The 19,485-nt window shown below is 58.8% G+C and overlaps 3 protein-coding genes across 4 annotated transcripts in view; all 3 read left to right on the forward strand.

The window, feature by feature from the left end:
• PLEKHM2 (pleckstrin homology and RUN domain containing M2) overlaps window positions 1-5,389 on the forward strand; it is a 42,872-nt gene extending 37,483 nt beyond the window's left edge. The window contains exons 13-21 of one of the 2 annotated variants that reach the window (XM_049878007.1): window positions 330-418; window positions 1,034-1,166; window positions 1,461-1,651; window positions 2,108-2,173; window positions 2,779-2,938; window positions 3,252-3,431; window positions 3,510-3,626; window positions 4,392-4,552; window positions 4,696-5,389. In XM_049878007.1, coding sequence (XP_049733964.1) covers window positions 330-418; window positions 1,034-1,166; window positions 1,461-1,651; window positions 2,108-2,173; window positions 2,779-2,938; window positions 3,252-3,431; window positions 3,510-3,626; window positions 4,392-4,529 — 1,074 coding nt within the window. In that variant the 3' untranslated portion in view covers window positions 4,530-4,552; window positions 4,696-5,389. Of the gene's footprint in view, window positions 1-329; window positions 419-1,033; window positions 1,167-1,460; window positions 1,652-2,107; window positions 2,174-2,778; window positions 2,939-3,251; window positions 3,432-3,509; window positions 3,627-4,391 lie in introns of both variants that reach the window. The other variant, XM_049878006.1, reaches the window with a different exon arrangement.
• A 2,130-nt stretch (window positions 5,390-7,519) lies between these two features.
• SLC25A34 (solute carrier family 25 member 34) lies at window positions 7,520-11,704 on the forward strand. Its single transcript, XM_049875878.1, has 5 exons — window positions 7,520-8,097; window positions 8,696-8,761; window positions 8,866-9,018; window positions 9,408-9,542; window positions 10,276-11,704. Exons 1-5 carry the CDS (start codon window positions 7,678-7,680, stop codon window positions 10,456-10,458), a joined length of 957 nt encoding a protein of 318 aa, XP_049731835.1. The 5' UTR covers window positions 7,520-7,677; the 3' UTR covers window positions 10,459-11,704.
• A 2,671-nt stretch (window positions 11,705-14,375) lies between these two features.
• On the forward strand, window positions 14,376-18,180 carry TMEM82 (transmembrane protein 82). Its single transcript, XM_049875880.1, has 6 exons — window positions 14,376-14,463; window positions 14,613-14,685; window positions 14,866-15,043; window positions 15,914-16,331; window positions 17,551-17,738; window positions 18,091-18,180. The coding sequence occupies exons 1-6, from the start codon at window positions 14,376-14,378 to the stop codon at window positions 18,178-18,180; spliced, it is 1,035 nt and encodes a 344-aa protein (XP_049731837.1).
• Window positions 18,181-19,485: the final 1,305 nt, after the last annotated feature.

Consider the following 19,485-nt stretch of genomic DNA (forward strand, 5'->3'; position numbering starts at 1 on the left):
AGGGCTCCTCGGGCCACCCAAGCCGAGAGCTGCAGAACAAGGCATGTCCCCGACTTTGTCCCTAGGGCTGATGGCAGCTTATCCCTCAGAGAAGCCTCTGCACATGGTGCTGGAATGAGACCAAGCTTGAGCAGGCCACTTCCTTGGCATTATTTCTGACCACCCCTCCCCAACTCAAGCCAGGGCCCCAGGCCTCTGGGGCTTTACTTCCTGAGACCCCTGAGTGTGCATCTCCCCCCGCCCCATCCAGCCCTCAACCAGGCATGGCTCCCTCTTCTGCGAGCAGTAGCCAGAGCCATGGGTGCATCTGGGCGTGTGGTCTCTGGCAGGTTGGCCTTGACCAGCAGACGGTGAAGCTAGTGTGCACCAACCGCAGGAAGCAGTTTCTGCTGGACACAGCTGACGTGACCCTGGCTGAGTGAGTGTCACTCCCTGCCGCCACAACAGGACTGGATACCTGCCCTCGGGGGTGGAGATGGGAAGTGGGAGACAAAGAAATGGAGAACAGCTCTGCTCTCCCTGGCACCCGCAGTCTGGTCGGAGAGGCGGGAAAGTGAACAATCACACTGCCTCCTTGACTCCTGTGGTTAACCCAGAAGGCATCAGACCCTCCATGAGCCACAGGGAAGGGCCTGGCATGACTTACCCAGTAGGGCAGCTGGGCCATAGTGTACCCTCAGATGCTTACATGTGAAAATTACGTGCAAGAAGATCGTGTTGTCCTGGGAAGGCCTGACACATGGTCCCATCATAGAAGTGCTGCTGGCCACCACTTTTTGCAGCCTTTTGTCGGTGCCAAAATCCAAGGCCGCTTCGCCATTGGGACTGGTTAGGCCTTCCAGGTCACCATTTAATGGCCATGGACTGCTACTACATTATTGCCCCACCTGCCCTGAGCATTGACTTCAGCCAGGTTCCTCCCTGGAATCTCTACAGCCTTCCCAGACCCAGAGCCCTCAGGACTGCACCCTGTGCAGTGGAGGGTGGGGTAGGGACTCCCCAGGCCTGACAGTGAATCCCACTCCACATGCAGGTTCTTTTTGGCTTCTTTGAAGTCAGCCATGATCAAAGGCTGCCGGGAACCACCCTACCCCAGCATCCTGACCGATGCCACCATGGAGAAGCTGGCCCTGGCTAAATTTGTGGCCCAGGAATCTAAGTGTGAGGTAAGAACCTGGGAGGGAGGGACCTAGTCCCAGAGATGCAATCGTCTGCTGGCCAGCCCTGGTATTAGCATTAAGTGTTACAAATAGATTCTTTGGTATTTCTCAATCACCCACCTGGGAGGGCTCTCCAATCCCAAATCCTGTCCCTCTTCCAACTGGGGTGTATCCTGAGGTTAAAACATCCTTGCTTTCTCAGTGACCATTCCTGATCCTGGGCTATCAGTGAGCCGGACCCTGGCTCAGCCGCCTGCCTGGCCCAGACCTCACTGCTCTGTCCACTGCCCCTACCCCCAGGCATCTGCTGTTACCGTGCGCTTCTACGGGCTTGTGCACTGGGAGGACCCCATGGACGAGTCCTTGGGCCCTGTCCCCGGCCACTTCTCACCCCTCGAGGGCGCCATCACCAAAGAAGGCATGTTGCATTACAAGGCTGGTACCTCCTACCTGGGCAAGGAACACTGGAAGACCTGCTTCGTGGTGCTCAGGTGGGAGCCCTCGCAGCTCCAGGCCTCCAGTTCGGGCCCCAGGGCTGTGGGGCTGTCAGGTCCCCAGCAGGGACCTCTCTGCTGCAGGTCACTGAGGAGAGAGGCCTTGTGGAGGAAGCCACCCTCTCCACAGGGTCTTTGAAGTAGACATACCCCAGAATGTTAGAGCTTCTCTGTAGAACCAGCCATCTGTGGAGCCCAGAAAATCCCAGAATACCTCAGGTGAAGACCTGGGCTGGGCCCCACTGGCTGCACCTTTGGCTGTTGTCCAAGGCCTGAGCATATCTGCTGAGGGAGCGGCATTCCCTACTGTCCTCTGCAATCCTTTCTTCACCTCCTTCCATAGAAAATAGGTTCCTAGCCTCCTTGGTTTATGGGGGCGGCCCCTGGGACCTGGGGTCTGCTTGGGCCCCAGTTCCTTGGAAAGGTCTCACCCTGCTGTGTTGGTCCCTGCAGCAATGGGATCCTCTACCAGTATCCAGACCGCACTGATGTCATCCCTCTGCTCTCGGTGAACATGGGGTGAGCTACAGGGGATGGTGGGTGGGCAGGTGTTGGGGCCTGAAGGCCAAGATTCCAGCTGTGCCTGGGCCCAACATTCCCATCCCCCTGTTTGGAGATGGCTCTCCCTCTTGTCAGGTCAGCCTCTCTCCTTCAGCCCATCCCGCAGCCCTGTTTGCTACCCTGGGGTTGGCCAAACTCTGGATGCTACAGGGAACCCCTTCTAGTCCGATAGGGGAGGCAGTCCCTTTCCTGGGAGCTCCTAACCAGATGGGCACATGGACGCATACATACGTAGAATAGACATCAGGCCCCAGAAAAAGGACTCTCAGTGAATACGCACCAGTGCCGAGCAGGCTGGAGCTAAGAGCCGATCGGACCCTCTTGCCTGGCCATGCTTAAGTACCTTGAAGGATCTTGGTGATAATGAAAATAGAAGGTGTCCCACAGAAAGGGGTGGAGCTTTAATCCTTTCCTGAGGCCCAGGGGTTTAGACAGCTTTCTGGATCCTCCAGCCCTTGGGATTGGGGCAAGCCCTGGTGTTCGCCCACCTTGGGCCAGCCCAAGGGCTCTCACCGTGCCAGCCCTCCCCTCGCCTCCCATTTCACCCTCCTCCTCTGGCCCAGGGGAGAGCAGTGCGGTGGCTGCAGGAGGTCCAACACCACGGATCGGCCCCACGCCTTCCAGGTCATCCTCGCTGACCGGCCCTGCCTGGAGCTCAGCGCCAACAGCGAGGCTGAGATGGCTGACTGGATGCAACACCTCTGTCAGGCCGTGTCCAAGGGGGTAAGCTCCTTCCCTCCACACCATCCCCTGGGCCTGCCTGACCCCAGCCAGGACCTCAGGGTTGCTTCCCAAAACCCACACATGCCACGACAGGTGGTCTCTGGGGGCAGCCTGGGAGCTGACCCTGGAGCTCAGGGTCCCCTGCAGCCTGGCCCACTCCCAACATCACCCTCACCCCACATCTAAACTCCTGGGGTGGGCATAGTCTGCCTGACCTCTAGAGAGTGAGGCAGAGGGGCTGGGAGACCTTTCCAGATCAGCCCTAGAGAGCACCACTGGCCCCTCCCCTGACCCTGTCCCAATGGCCTCCCAGGTCATCCCCCAGGGGGTAGCACCCAGCCCCTGTATTCCCTGCTGCCTGGTCATCACCGATGACTGCCTCTTCACATGCCACGAGGATTGCCAGACCAGCTTCTTCCGCTCCCTGGGCACAGCCAGGCTGGCCGACATCAGCACCGCGTGCTCAGAGCCGGGCAAGGAGTACTGTGTCCTGGTGAGCTGGGGGGTGGTGTGGTGGCAGGCCCCTGCAGAGGGAGCTGGGTCTGCTTACCAGAGGCCCGTCTCTCCCCAGGAGTTCTCCCAGGACAGCCAGCAGCTCCTCCCACCCTGGGTCATCTACCTGAGCTGCCCTTCTGAACTGGACCGATTCCTATCTGCATTGGGTGCTGCATGGAAGACCATCTACCAGGTAGCTCACTGCCCCAGAAGTGTGTCAGCTGGAACACTGGGGGGTGAGAGCCATCCCTGGGGGAGGAGGCCCCCAGCTGCACCCAGGGCCTGGCCCTGCATGGCAGACTGAGGCCAGAGCCAAGGGCCCTGCCTCTAGGGTCCTGGAGACAGCAACATGCCAATAGCTCTGGGACAGACACAAAAATATAGGACCAAAGAGGCAAAACCCTGAGTCCCCGGTGAGTCTGAGGCTAGAGCTGAAAACAGAAGCCGGGAAACCTAATTCTTGACCTCCTCAGTTCCAATCCAAAAGCGTGAATGAAGTGCTCACAGTGGGCCTGAGCTGTACCCAAATGGTGGGGACCCGAGATGGGCAGGCCACCCCTCAACCTCAAAGACACTCATTTAATCGCGGGGTAAAAATTGTTTAGAACATGTGCTGTGTACCAGCCCTAGGAAGCTAGCCTGAGACAGAGAGCAGGTCCAGACCAGGCCTTCTCAATGCAGGGTCTGCCTCTCTGGGCCCCCCTCAGAGCTGGGGCCCTTCCGGAAGGAGGCACTCAAGGAGTCCCATCAGCCATCAGCAGAAGCCCTGGGCTGCTCCAGCCCCTCCTAGAAGAGCAGCGAGGATTTAGCAGTGTGGAAGGGGCTCCTGAGGGAGGTGACCCTGGTGTTGGGGGACTCCATGGCCAAGGCAGAGCCAGGCCTATGCCCAGGCCCCCATGGCTCTGTGGGTGTGTGGACCCAGTGCTGCAGCCCCTCAGATTCCCCCCATACCCCACAGGTGGACCTCCCACACAAGGCCATCCAGGAAGCCTCCACCCAGAAGAAATTCGAGGACGCCCTGAGCCTCATCCACAGCGCCTGGCAGCGAAGTGACAGCCTGTGCCGTGGCAGAGCCTCCCGGGACCCCTGGTGCTGAGGCTGCACTGATTGGCGTCTCTGGTGGGTGGGAAGGGAGGCATGCTGCCCGGCACGCACACTGTTGACGCTGGGTTGCTGCTGCTCGGGGCCGTGCTGCGTGCCATTCTGCAGCTGACTCCTGCCCTGGGCAGCAGGATGCTGAGTGGGGTCTCTCCACCCCCCAGGGATCCAGAGCGGGGTGCCCGATACCCTGGGCGTCCTGCCCAGCAGGCAGCGACTGGAGAGAGAGCTGGGGCAGGGGTCTGAGCCCTGTGGGTTCTGCAGATGCACACCCTCCTCCCGGGGCCTGGTGCCTTCAGTTGGTGGTGTCTCCTCAGGATGATGAGGAGAATAATCTAGACTAAGAGGAAAGTGAAAGAAGTGGAAGAGCGGGAGCGCCTTCTTCTGCTCTGTGGGTCAGGGGCCCAGGCAGAGGCTCAGGGCCACTCTAAGGCCCTGAGTGCCTGGCCATCCTTGTTCATTTTTGAACGTTCGGCCTGGCTGTGCAGGGAAGCTGGGACACTAGTCTCTGCATGGCTGCTCCACTAGCGCCATCCCCAGGCACCCGTCGCCCACCCCGCCAGAGCCCAGGGCCTGGGCCGGGCCACCAGGAGGCCCTGCATGTCCACCACCCCTGCCTCTCCCTGCAACCCAGCAGTACCCTAGGACCCAGGAACCAGGCCACTTCCTTTTGCTGGGAGCAAAGGGGAGGGAGAAGGGGCTTCAGCCTGCAGCGTGGTGGCCACATTGACACCTCCGTTGGCCCACTTGGTTGGAGTTGGGCCCCCCTCTGGGAGAAGGAGTCAGGTGGTTTGGGTTTTGTTTTTTAAAATAAAATAGACATGTTATATTGCCATGGCTGTCATCGGCCCTTTGTTGACAGGGTGGGGGTAGGGGCCCTTCATTCATTCATTCTGTAAGTATCCCTCTGCACTCAACACTCAAGATACCCTGGGGGCCAGCTCACTGGGGCCTGCCTGTGGTGCCCCCGCCTGGAGAAGCTCAGGCCTCCAGGAAGTTTCTTGGCTTGAACTTTGCCTGCCCTCTTGTTTCCTTCAGCTGCCCAGCTCCAGTCCCAGGACACATCCCAGGGAAGGGCAGGCCAAGGCCAGACTCCTGCCTCAGCCTTCTGGGGATGAGTGCCAGCCACTCTTGGAATAAACTCAGCAGAGTCCAAGCTGTCCCCATGGCCTCTTGCTGAGCTACTACTTCTGGGGGCTGCTCAGAGGGCTGCCGAGCTGCCCATCCGTTGCTGGCACAGGCCGGGGAGCACTGAGGCCTCTTCCTGTGTGGCCTTGTAGAAGTTAAGAGTAAAAGCTACCACTGAGTCAGGGTCCCCCACATCCCAGGCATTCAAGGGTCTCGTACTGGGCAGAGTGTGGACCCTGGAAGAGGTGGGCATGGAGGCTACAAAGATGTGGGGTTCTGGGTAGGGCTGGTCCAACTCTTGATTTGGACCAAGGTGGGCAGAATGGCTCCTGACAGCAGTGCTCAGGGTAGGAGTTCCTTTCTCCCCAGGCACCAAAGGGCCATTTGCATCCAGGGCCCCCCCGCCCCCGCGTCCTGCCCTACCAGCCCCTCCTTCAGGGTGGACAAAGCTGGGACGGGAGCCACAGAGCTCCTGCCTCTCCTGGTATACGCCAGGAGAAGGGGGCAGGCCTGGTGGGCAAGTCATTCGTGGGGTAGTAATGAAAGTCACGTGGTCACTTCTGGAGATCCAGAGCCCTACTAGGGACAGGGGTTGGGAGATAGGAGCCAGAGGCAGGCAGGGATATGGGCCACCTTTTACCGAGCAGGGCACTGTACTAGCCACACACTCCACACATCTCTAATTCTCCAAAGAACCGTCTGAAGTAGGTATCAGCATCCGCATTTGAGCTCTTTGCCCTATCTCCTTTGAGCATGAAGACCATTCTCAGCAACCAGACTGCTGACATCACCCTGAAGGAAGCACAGTTACTGTGAAGGGCCCCAGAGGAACCCTGCAGAGGGATTTCAATCACATCGACACAGAACTCTGTCTCAGAAAGAAAAAAGAGGTTTTGTGTTGATGGGAAATAGGAACTGACTATAGTTCCCATCATCGGTAGTCATGTACAGGACACGATCAAGGGTGGTACACTGGGCTTCCGTTACTAGATGACCTCACTTCCCAACTGAACTCGTTATTCAGGAGAGAAGGCCTCTTGTTGAAATCAGAAATTTCTTGGGTGAAAAATACATCTGTAGGATTTGGAGGAGGCCAGGTGTTGCTCGTTTAGTATCTCAAGCCCAGAAAGATGAGTTAATTATGAAGGAAATGACGTTGAACTTAGATTCATCTGCTTTCATTCAGCAAGCCACCAACAGTTAAGGCTATCAGAACATTTCTGGATCGTATGTATGTCTCTGATAAAGGCCCACAAGCTGATGAGTAAGTTCTAAGAGTTGTCCAACTACCGAAACAAGATGCAATAAAATTGATGCGTTGGGGAAAAAAAAAAAATCCCCATTTTACAAGTGAGGGAGACTGAGGCTCAGAGAGAGGAAATGACTGGCTGGCGTAAGGGTCACACATAATAGCAGAGCTTGGGTTTCAAAATCAAGTTCTTGGGGCTCTGGAGCCGTTCTCTACCTCTGCGCCTGCTGTCAATGGGCTCAGAGACCGGGAGATGGTTTGGAAGACTGAGGCTGGAAGGCGGAAGTCACACAGGCGCTGAGCGTGATGGGGTGGGGGCGAGGCAGCTGCCCCTCGCTTAGGGCTCTGCCCTGGAGCAGGGCTGGCGAAGCCACAGGCACCGGCACTTCGCCTCAGAACCCCAGGGAGGGCAGAAGGAGGGGCCCAGGCTGACCGGAGGCTTCTCCCCACCCCCACTGTCCCTCCAGTCCCTGGTGACCTTTTCCCCAGATCCCAGGCCCCAGGCCCCGCCCCGACCGCGAAGTGTGGGGTCAGGAGCCTCCGGGATTGGTCAGAGCCAGCGGGGGCGTGTCCCGGGCTCCGGCCGCCCCGGGCCCGCAGAGCCAAGCAGGTGGACTGCCGAGGTAGAGGCCGGCCGGCAGGCAGCTGCGGGCCTGTCTCATCGGGACACTTGCCCTACTGAAATGGCCCCGGCCCCACTTGATCCTCGGCCCGGCGGCCCCGCGGGGCTGCAGGCAGCCTAGGAGACGCCACCCCAGGCCCGGAGCCCATGCCCCTGACCCGGGCACAGCCGGCCCCTGGCCCGGAGGCCATGGAGACGGTGCCCCCAGCTGTGGACCTGGTGCTGGGGGCCTCGGCCTGTTGCCTGGCCTGTGTCTTCACCAACCCTCTGGAGGTGGTGAAGACGCGGCTGCAGCTGCAGGGGGAGCTGCGGGCCCGGGGCACCTATCCGCGACTGTACCGTGGTTTTCTGGCCTCCGTGACCGCGGTGGTCCGCGCCGATGGGCTGTGGGGCCTGCAGAAGGGGTTGGCTGCCGGCCTCCTCTACCAGGGCCTCATGAACGGTGTCCGTTTCTACTGCTACAGCCTGACATGCCAGGCTGGCCTGGCCCAGCAGCCGGGTGGCACTGTGCTCGCGGGCGCCGTGGCGGGGGCCCTGGGAGCCTTCGTGGGGAGCCCTGCTTACCTGGTGAGTGTCCTGTCTCATCCACCACCACCCTGTGACGCGGGTTCCTTGGGGCCCCTGCATCCTCCAGGGGCTGGACCCAGTGGACCTGAGCTGGGTGGGGCTGGCTGGGTGTGGCTGCTCTCCCCAACACTCCACCCCAGTCCTGGAATCTGCTCCTTGGCCCAGAGCTCCTTGCCCTGAGGCTCACTCCCCCAGGGTTCCTGTCCCACTGGCCCTGAGCCAAAGGAGGGGGCTGAAGTTCACAGGAGGTGTGATGGCATTGTTACCTTGTGCAAGTTAAGAGCAAAAGTGTCCACTGAGCAAGGGCTTCCCACATCCCAGGCTGCGTGCTGGAGAGGCGTCTAATGTCATCTTCAGAACACTCTTCCAGGCCAAGGAAACTTAAACACAGAAGTTAGGTGACTTGCCCAGTCACACTGAGATGTACACCCAGGCTGATTCCAGACCTTCACCTTTAACTCTATTCCATCTGTCCCCTGAGCTCAGGTGTGAGACCATCACATGCTGGGTTTTGGGGGCCCTGGCGGGGATGCCCTCAACACAGACAGCTCTCCCAGGCCTCCGTCCCCAGGTCCCTCTGTCTTCACCACTCTCACAGGTCAAGACGCAGCTGCAGGCCCAGACAGTGGCCGCCATGGCTGTGGGGCACCAGCACCATCACCAGGTGAGACCCACCGCTCCCCAGAGCCCCCTAGGCTGGGCTGGGTGGGCCGATCAGCCTCCCAGGTTGGACAGGGCTGTCCAGTGACCCATGCCCTCTCCCCACAGAGCATCCTGGGTGCCCTGGAGACTATCTGGCGGCAGCAGGGCCTGGCAGGACTGTGGCGGGGTGTGGGTGGGGCTGTGCCCCGTGTCACGGTGGGCTCAGCTGCCCAGCTGGCCACCTTCGCCTCTGCCAAGGCCTGGGTGCAGGAGCAACAGGTGAGGGGCTGGGGACACCTGTGCCAACCCACACAGACACACAGGATTGGGGGGGGACTGTTTGCTTTCTCCACAACTGTTTGTACCCTCATCCCAGACATCCCTAGCTGGCCCCCCAAACAGAGAATTTGAAGGGGTGATGACAGATGTCCTGCCTCTGTCCTTGAGGTCATGACCCTGGCCCTTGGGCCCAGCAGGAGTGGGGGTCAGCAGTGAACCCTGAAGCTGTGAAGGAGCTCGGAGTGGTGGAGTGGGGATGGGGAATGGCTGGAGGGCCCTGTCTGCCCCCGTTGCCCCAGCTCTTCTGACCCCTATCTCCTGGGAGTGGGGAGGCGATCACGTGGTTGGAGGGTGGCTGCAGGGATCAGCAGCTCATGCCATCCCCACAGTGGCTCCCGGAGGACAGCTGGCTAGTGGCCCTGGCTGGGGGCATGATCAGCAGCATCGCTGTGGCCGCAGTCATGACACCCTTTGATGTGGTCAGCACGAGGCTGTACAATCAGCCCGTGGACAGAACTGGCAGGGTGAGCTGGGGATGGGGGGTGGGGAGGAGGTGGGGAGCTGGAGAGCACACACACACACACTACATACAGATTACTTCAGCTTGTTTGTGGAGCACCTATGTCCCATGCCAATGCTAATAGCTCTCACATCCAGATCTTATTCCATTCTTGTAACAATTCCCATTTTCCTGATGAGCAAACTGAAACTCAGAGAGATTGAGTGTCTTGGCTGAGGTCACCCAGCTGGTAGGTGGAGAAGCCAGAATGGGAATCCAGGCCTGACTCCGCAGCCTTCCATTGGTAGTGACAGCCTCACAGCCCAGACACACACGGGGCCCTGTCATACAATGGTGCATGCAGGCTTGTGCCCAATACAAAGGTGCCTGCCACAGGGCAAGTTGGGGGTGAGCCTGCCAGTGTGCTGCTAGCCACACCGAGCCCCTGGCGTGGGACTGAGGCTGCCTGCAGGAAGGGCCCCTTTTCTAGTTTTGCAGCCCAGAAGGTCACCTCTTTATGTAACCCGCCCACCGAGCGTGGGAAGCCACCCCTTTCCTAGTTTTGCAGCCCAGAAGGTCAGCTCTTTATGTAATCCACCCACCGAGCGTGGGGAGCCACATTTTTCTGACTGGCACAAAGACACTGTACATGCCAGCCCTGTACTCACAGACACAGTTGGTGTGCCAGCCGGGGACCTCACAGCCCTTGCAGGGATCTCACAGACTTTGTAGTGACGCCCACCTGTGTCCTTCCCCAGGGCCAGCTGTACGGGGGCCTTGCCGACTGCCTGGCGAAGATCTGGCGGCAGGAGGGCCCCCTGGCGCTCTACAAGGGTCTGGGCCCCGCCTACCTGCGCCTGGGCCCCCACACCATCCTCAGCATGCTCTTCTGGGATGAGCTCCGGAAACTGGCCGGGCGGGCCCAGCAGCAGGGTGCCTAGGCGTTCCCCACCGCTGCCCCAGCTGGGTACTCACCTAGAGCCACAGCCCACCAGGGCAGGGCCACAGGCCAGGGAGAGAGTGGACAGCTGTGGTCCCAGCCTAACAGCCCAGGCAGGGCCACAGCAACTGCCCTGAATCACCGCCCGCCCTGATCTCCAGAAAGTTCTCTTCCCTCTGTGTACAGGGTTAACTCATCCCAGAGCCTTACTCGTTGCTACAAGAACTGGAGCCCTCACCTGGAGCTGAGTGTCTGAGCTGCCTTAACTTGTCTAATCTCCCAGTATGAAGAAAACCAAGCCAAACCAGTTGCCATCGAGCCAACACAGGCTCTCGGTGACCCCATGTGTGTCAGCGTAGAACCGTGCTGCACAGAGTTTTCAGTGGCTGATTTTTCAGAAGCAGATTGCCAAGCCTTTCTTCTGAGGCACCTCTGGGTGGGCTTGAACCTCCAATCTTTTAGTTAGTGACTGAGCACATTAGCCGTTTGAATCACTCAGAGACTTCCAAACAGTATGGAAACCTGTTGCCATTGAGTCAATTCCCACTCCTAGCCACCCTAGAGGACAGAATGGAACGGCCCCATCAGGGTTACAGGGCTGTCATCTTTATGGACGCAGACTGCCATGTCTTTCTCCCACTGCCACTGCACCACCAGGGGTCCTTAACGAGTGTGTTGCTTTTCACCCCAAACAGTATGAAACAGGTAAAATCCTCTTTAACCAATGAGGAAACTGAGGCTCAGAGAAGTTAAGTGGCTTTGACCAAAGCCACGCAGCTTTGAAACGGCAGAGACAGAACTGGAACTCAACTCTGACCCCCAGCCTATACCCTTGAGAGAAGCACCGCCATGCCAGAACCACGGGGGACTAGGGTGTCCCTTAGGGATCACTGTACACATGAGGAGACCCTGGGGTGCACCATGAGGCCAGGGCCTCTCACCTGAGGTTTTTATTGACAGCCTCCCAGGTGCCCAGCTCTGGGTGGGCACTTGCACATATTCTCTAGACAATTCTGAAAGGGAGCTCTTGTGATGCTCATTGTTCAGATGATGAGACTGAGGCCCAAAGAAGGGAAGTGGCTTACCCAAAGTGGGTAGATTAGCTCCATATCCTCATCCTGGGCCCCTTCCCTGAACTCCAGCAACACTCCCGCCAAGGATGTCTTCTTAAGGCCTTGCAAAGACCTTTGTGTTACAGAAGTAAGCACTGAGTCTCTGGAACGGGTAGGACAGGGCCAGGGTCAAGCAGCCTGAACCACCTTCCATGCCATACCCTCCATACCATACCATACCCTGTCTGCTGAGAGCCGCTCCCCAGCCACACCTCCTCCCCCCGCCCCCAAGCCCTCTCACCGCACACGCCAAATCAATAAAGTCTTCTATTTTGTTTACTCTGATGACTCCCCTCCGCTGGCAGCCCCAGCCTCCCCCATCCCTGAATCTCCTCCCTCTGCTTTCTGTCTGGTAAAGGATTCCAGGGGGCCCAGCCCCACCCCATCTGACCCAGGTGAGGTCTGCCACCTAGTGGACACAGGGAGGTACGTCATAGGTGGGCAGCCCCAAGGCCTGAGAGAGCGGAGGGTGCAGAGGTGGACTTGAGCTGGACCTGCTGTAAGAGGATCCCTCTCAGACCCCTGGATGAAAGGGTAGACCACACCCCAGGCATCAGAAGGATAGACTGACCTCAGGCTGTGGAGGCATTGATCCCCCCAAACCTGGAGCTGACAGAGTAGAGCTGGACCTCGAGCTGTTGGGGATTAGAACCCCAGACCTCAGGCTGTGGGAGACAGACACCCAGACCTCAGCCTTTCAGAGATAGACACTCCGACCTCAGGTTTGGGGCATAGACCCCACCAGACGTCAGGCTGTGGGGAACAGACCCCCAGACCTCAGCTGTGAAGGATAGACTCACTAGACCGCAAGCTGTGCAGGGATAGACCCCAAGGCCTCAGGCTGAATACGGATAGACCCCCAGGCCTCAGATTGTGCGGGGATAGACCCCAAGACCTCAGGCTGAGTGGGGACAGACCCCAGACCTCAGGCTGTGCAGAGTTAGACCCCCAGACCTCAGGCTTTGGAGGATAGACCCCCCAGACCTTGGGCTGTGGGGGGATAGACCCCCAGACCTCAGGCTGTGTGGGCATAGGCCCCCAGACCTCAGGCTGTGGGAGGATAGACCCACAGACCTCAGGCTGTGTGGGGATAGATCCCCAGACTTCAGGCTGTGCGGGGATAGACACCCAGACCTCAGGCTGTGGAGGGATAGACCTCCAGACCTCAGGCTGTGGGGGGATAGACACCCAGACCTCAGGCTGTGGGGAGGATAGACACCCAGAACTCAGGCTTTCAGGGAACAGACCACCAGACCTCAGGCCGTGGGGGGATAGGCCTACAGGCCTCAGGCTTTGGGGGGATAGACCCCCAGTCCTCAGGCAGTTTGAGGATAAACCCCTCCCAGACCTCAGTCTTTCGGGGGGGATAGACTCCAGACCTCATACTGTGTTGAGATAGATCCCTAGACCTCAGACTGTGTGAGAATAGACCCCCAGACCTCAGGCTGTGGAAACATAGACACCTAGACCTCAGGCTGTGGGGGGATAGACCCTCAGACCTCAGATCTTGGAGGGACAGCACCCCCAGACCTCAGGCTATGTGGGGATAGACCCCCAGACCTTAGACTGTGGGAGGACAAACCCCCAGACCTCAGGCTTTTGGAGGATAGACCCCTCCCACCCAGACCTCAGGCTGCATGGAGATAGATGCCCAGACCTCAGGCTTTGGGGGGGATAGACTCCCCAGACCTCAAACTGCCAGGCCTCAGGTTGTGTGATGATAGACCCTCCCAGAACTCAGGCTTTGTGGGGGGATAGACCCCCAGACCTCAGACTGTATAGTGATAGATCCCCAGACCTCAGACTGTGTGAGAATAGACCCCTCCGACCTCAGGCTGTGGAGACATAGACACCTAGACCTTAGGCTTTGGGGGAGATAAGACCCCCAGACCTCAGACTATGTAGTGATAGATCCCCAAACCTCAGACTGTGTGAGAATAGAACCCCCCACCCCGACCTCAGGCTGTGGAAACATAGACACCTAGACCTCAGGCTGTGGAGACATAGACACCTAGACCTCAGGCTGTGGGGGGATAGACCCCCAGACCTCAGGCTGTGCAGAGACAGACCCCCAGGGCTCAGACTGTGTGATAGACCCCCAGGCCTCAGGCTGTGGGAGGATAGACCCCCAGACCTCAGGCTGTGTGGGGGTAGACCCCCAGGCCTCAGGCTGTGGGAGGATAGGCCCCCAGACCTCAGGCTGTGTGGGGGTAGACCCCCAGACATCAGGCTATGCAGGGATAGTCCCCAGACCTCAGGCTGTGAAAGGATAGACACCCAGACCTCAGGTTTTCAGGGATAGACACCGAGACCTCAGGCTAGACAACAGATCCTGACCTCCGGTTTGGGTGGATAGACCTCCTTTTCCAGACCTTAGACTGAGAGAGCAGATCCCATACTTTAGGCTAAGAGAGAGCAGAAAGCAGATGTAAGAGGAGGCCTGGGCCTTCTGGAAGGTACTGTGCAGCTCAGGCCCTAGGGGAGGGTGAGAAAAGTAGGCACCAGATTTTCATAGAACCAGAGAAAGCCCTCTTCACACACTGCCCAAATGGGGAGCACCTGGGCAGAAACTGGCTCCCAATACCCCTTGTCCCTGGAGCCGGGGCCTTGCCTTCCTGCGGCCCTGTCCTGGAAGGGTTAAGGCCCCTGGCTCACCTCCCTTCCCCTCCCCTGGGGGTGTCCTCCTGATGGGCCTTTGACCCCTCCAGCACCTTCCTTCCCCTCACTGACTGACACCTTTGCCCAGTGACGTTGGTCTGTCCCAGCACAGGCCTGGCCAGAGGTGGGGGCTGGATCCCAGGCTGCCATGTTCTCCCTGCTGGCCCTCCCCTCCTGGCTCCCTGGCCTCCCCTCCCCTGAGTGGGGCTCCAGCTTCCTGGACTCCCTTCTGCAAGGTGAGTACCTCCTCCCAGCCCCGCCTCAGCCCTGCCCCCTCCTGGCATCTGCTCTGGGTGGTGCAAGTGGGCTCCCACCACCCTGGCTGTCCCCCTCCCTAGCCCCCACCCACTACACCCACCCTCCTGCCTCCCTCCCACCCCCTCAGGCCTCATCGGGGCCTGCGGAGTCTCCATCCTGAGCAGCCTCCTGAAGGTTTATTTCTTCGTGGGCTGTGCCAAGTGAGTGCCCACCTCTCTGTCCCCCTGGGCTCTGCTTTTTGGTTCTGGCCTCTGAGGGGAGGATTGGGGGGAGGAGACCACCTCCCCCCATTCAGGGAGTGTGGTGGGGGCACTGGGCCCCCCTCCAGGACCCATGGCTGGTGGTTCTGCACCTCTGCCCACTCACTCTGCTCCCCATAGGGACCCTGAGCGGTGGCAGCCTGAAAAGGAGCGGCTGCTGGCCCAGTGGGCCTCGCTGGAGATGGTGCACCTGACGGGGCTGGCCTTGATCCTGACCGTTGTGGGGGCCCGGGTAGCCGCCCTGGTGGTGCTTGAGTTCTCCCTCCGGGCCATCTCCACCCTGCTGTCTCTGGGCAAGGTGAGATCCACCCACGGGGAGGTGGCAGAGGAGCCACTCCTGGGCTCTGGGCCTCAGTTTTCATCCTGGAACGTGGGAGGCTGGGTCCAATAGGAGGGTCCCCAGTCTTTTCACCACCCCCTTTTCTGTAAGATTGTGAATAGAGGCTGCAGATGGGCTACTTGGTTATCAATTATCAAAGCAAAGTCTCCACTCCGAGGAGATACACCCCTAGTCCCAAGAAAGTAATAGTGACAGCCACTGTGTATCAAGAATTCCCAGATGCCAGGCACTGCTAAATACGAAGAGCCCTGGTGGCACAGTGGTTAAGCACTCAGCTCCTAACCAAAAGGTCAGCAGTTCGAACCTACCGGCCGCTCCAAGATTATAGCCTTGGAAACCCTATGGGGCAGTTCTGCTGTGTCCTACAGGATGGCTATGATTGGAATCAACTCAACCGTGATCGGTTTGGTTTAGAATTTTGGGGTACTAAATACTCTGCGTGCATCACCTCAATTTAATCCTCGCAACCACAGGGGTAAGGGTTTGCTGTGATCCCATTTCACAGATGGGAAAACTAAGGCCAGAGAAAGCAGCTAAGTGGCTTGTCTGTGGTCAACAACCAGCAGGGGGCAGAGTCAGGCTTGACCAAGTCTTGATGAACCACCGCCCTTCAGCAAACAAATGTCTCCCAAATAACAGGACTGAAATTAAGAGCCCAGAGAAATGTCCCCATAGGTCCCAACAGTCTTTGGGAATGACACCCAAGGTCCACTCAACCTGGAGTGCAGCATCTGTAACCTGACAGCCCCCTTGGTCCCACGGTGGCGTGGCGAGGGATGGCTTGAGCACCCATCACTGTGGCCCCTCATCTGTCTCCTCCCTACTCAGGGCTCACAGGGCACCGAGAGGCTGCAGCTCTACCTGCTGTGCCAGTACTCGCTGGGCTGTGGTCTGACCTGTGGCCTGAGCTTCCTGCAGGAGGGCGCCCCTCACCGCACACTGAACCTGCTGCTGGCCCTCGGCCTGGCTGCACTGCTTGGCTCAGGGGCCCGGCGCCTGCGCCGCCATGTCTACCGCCTCTACGAGCTGCACAGCAGCCGGCATTACTGTGGGGTGTGCCTGGGCCTGCTGGCTGGCGCACAGGACATCCCTGAGCTGCTGGGCCGGGCTCTGGCCGTGGCCTTTGCTGTGGGCAACCTGGCAGCTGTGGCCCTCATCAACCGGGACTTCCTGACCACCTCTGAGGCCGTGCGCTTCTGGACGCCGCTCACCATCTGCTATACACTGCTGGTCATCTACATGCAGGGTGAGGACATGGGCAGGGCCAGAGCAGCGTTCACGTGCGGTGAGGGTAACAGTCAGACCCCACGCTGCCATCCCAGAGCACCTGATCCAGTGGCAGAGACAACACGGGGGCAGCTCAGAGACGGGTGCACTGTGCGGTGGGAGCCCTAAGGAGATGGCCTTTGAACTGGGCTTTGAAGTGAAAGTAGGAGTTTCCTAAGAAAGGAAGGGAGGGGAAGGGCATTTGGGGCAGAGGGAACTGCATATGCCCAAGCCCAGAGGTGAGAGACAGCGTGGTGGCATCAAACGACTGAAGAGAGTTGAGTGTGGCTTTCATGCCAAGAGCTAGCGGAGGGGGTGAGGCTGGCCAAGTGAGTAGGGACCTAACTGCAGAGCCCTCGTCAGCCAGGCTGGGCAGCGTGATGAAAACCATTGGAGGATGTTAAGCAGGGAGTGATGGGGTCAGGTCTGGGCTCCAGGAAGAGCCCCCCTGGCTGCACGGTGGGAATGGGGTGGAAGTGGCAGGACGGCAGGACCAGGACGAGGAAGAGCTGTCCAGGCAGAGGCAGCCACAAGTGCAAAGGCGCTGAAGTGGGAGGGAGCTTGGTGTGCTCAATGAACAGAAGAAAGCCAGGATGGCTGGGGGGTTGTGAGCAAGGGGGAGCAGGTCAGAGATGAGGTGAGGTTGGAACAGGGGCTCAGGTCATTGTGGGCAAGACCACCTAAGGCAAGCTGAGGAGCCTGGAGTTTCCTCCAGTTGCCCGTGGAAGCCCTGGGAGGCTTACAAGCAGAGGAACGATCCCATCTAGTTGTTTTTGGAAGGTCATTTGGCTGCTGAGCAGACAAGGGAGTGTAGGGTCAAGAACAGAAGCAGGGAGCCTACTGAGGGGGCTGCCTAGGACAATCTGGGGAAGAGGGGAAGATAGCCTGGACTAGGGTGGGGCAGTGGGAGTAGCGAGGTGTGCTGGGGGGATGCTATTCTGCAAAAAGAATTGCTGGGCGTACTGAGAAATCAGACCTGGGCATGCAGGAAAGGACACCCCTGCACTCTGTGCCCAGTAGGTGCTCAGACGGTGGGGCTGGGGCAGGGATGAAGCAGGAGGGCTGCAAGGGGAGGGTAGGCAAGTGGGTGGGACATGGGGAGGTCCAGGGCCTCAGCCACCTGGACCTCAGAGTGGAGCCCCAGGATGTGGCAGATGCGGTGGCCAGGTGATGACGGTACCTTCCACCCACGCCCCCAGAGGAGCAGCGGCAGCACCCCAGCATGCAAAGGCAGGCGCAGACGGTGCTGGTGCGCATGGGTGGCCTCTTTGTGCTGCTGCTGACCGTGGGCCGCTGGCTGGACCTCCTGGGCATCCTCTTCTCTCTGCTGGGCGAGCTCTGGTGCCTGGCAGGCGCCCGCACCCTGCTCCACCTTAGTCAGATACAGGTGGGCACCCGCCCCTTGCATCCCCAGACTCTGGAGCCCTGCTCCAAATAGGGCCCACATTCAAGGGGAGCTAGGGTGACCTCTGCTGGGGTGGGGGGCAGAGGGAGTGAACCTTTGACCTCTCTGTGTCCAGGCCTGGGTTGTCCTCTTTGTGGGTCACTAGGATTTGGGAGGCTGAGCAGTAACCCCCACCCCGCCTGCAGCCTACCCCATGCTGCGCTCCACAGACCCTGCCAGAAGCCCTGGAATGGGAGGAAGGTCCTGGATAATTGGAGGGCTGAGGCCTCCCCTGGGGAGGTGGGTGGGGGGAATGGGTGGTATCCTCCATCCTTTTCTCCCTACCTTCTTTCAGGATTTTCCATCCCAGAGTCCTTCTGTGTCAGTGCCAAGTAGGCCCCTGCCATCAGCAGCTGCCCAGCCACGGCGCACGGCCGCCTCCTGACCAGCCTCAAGGAGGACTTGGAGTCTGAGGCTCGAGCAGACTGACCAATGAGGACTTGGCCCTGGGATGCTGCCTGGAGGCAGAAGGGCAGGGCTGGCCCCCACCTGGAGCTCAGGGTGGGCACTTAGGGCCCCACAGGGGGCAGAGAGTCTTTGGGTCTGGGGACCCTCAGAGGGTGGGGACATTTGGAGGCTGCTTGGGTTGATCCCTTTTTCTCAGGGTGGGCAGTGCCTACAGCCTCCTCAGACCTGCATTCCTGGTTCAGGGGAGTGGGGAGAACTGCCTCCTCAGAATGGCTTCCCCCTTTAGTGGCCTCCTCACTCTCTCCACAAACAATAAAGATGATGATTTTCTCAACTGTGCCTTAGAACTACAAACACACAGAGAGGGTAAGAGCCTTTTCTGAGGCTATACAGCTCTCCAGTCTGGGGCAGGCTTCTGGATAGCACCTCAGGGCTGACCTGGACTGAGTCCCTCGGGGGACAGGACTCCTTGCAGACAGAGAAAAGGAGTTCAGGGTTGGGGGGAGGGGAGCAGCAGCCCAGGCAGGGGTTAATATTGAGGTGGCTGAGGAGGTGATGAGGATGGGGTGGGCTGGTGCGTGGACACATGGCGTAGCACCCACCTGCAGTCTTGGGTAGAGGTGCCCATGTCCTGCCCCATCCGAGGCTGGGAAACAGCTGGAGAGAGCTCAGTGCTGACAAGGCCTCTTACCCCCTGCAGGGCCCAGCCTGGGGAGCCCACAGAGGGTATGGAAAAGGCCGGCCTTCAGGGTTGGGTACCTGTGCCTACCCGCTGTGTGGCCTTGGACAAGTGACTGCACTTCTCTGAGCCTGTCATAAGAGCAGCTACCATGTGATGGGTGCTTACCATGTGCTGGGCACTGCACTGAGCACTTCTTTTGTGTGTGTGTGTGTGTGTGTGTGTGGTAAATGTGTAACAAAACATTTGTCATGCCAACCTTCTTCACATGGACAATTTAGTGACATTGTATTCATCAAGTTGTGCAGCTATCACCGTTATCCATTTCCAGATTTTTCCAGCACACTTAAGAGAAGCTCAGTGTCTCCTAAGAAATGATTCCTTCTTTCCCCCTCCCCCTCACCTGCCCCTGGTAACCACCAATAACTTTAGGTCTGTATATACTTGCCTAGTGTAGGTATTTCGTGTACATGGAATCATACAATATTTGTCCCTTTGTGACTGACTCATTTCACTCCAGATGATGTTTTCAAAGTTTGTCCATGTTGTAACATGCATCAGAAATTCATTTCTCTTTATGACTGAGTAATAGTCCGTATTGTA

The sequence above is a fragment of the Elephas maximus genome, chromosome 3, assembly GCF_024166365.1.
Source record: "Elephas maximus indicus isolate mEleMax1 chromosome 3, mEleMax1 primary haplotype, whole genome shotgun sequence".
Lineage (NCBI taxonomy): Eukaryota > Metazoa > Chordata > Mammalia > Proboscidea > Elephantidae > Elephas > Elephas maximus.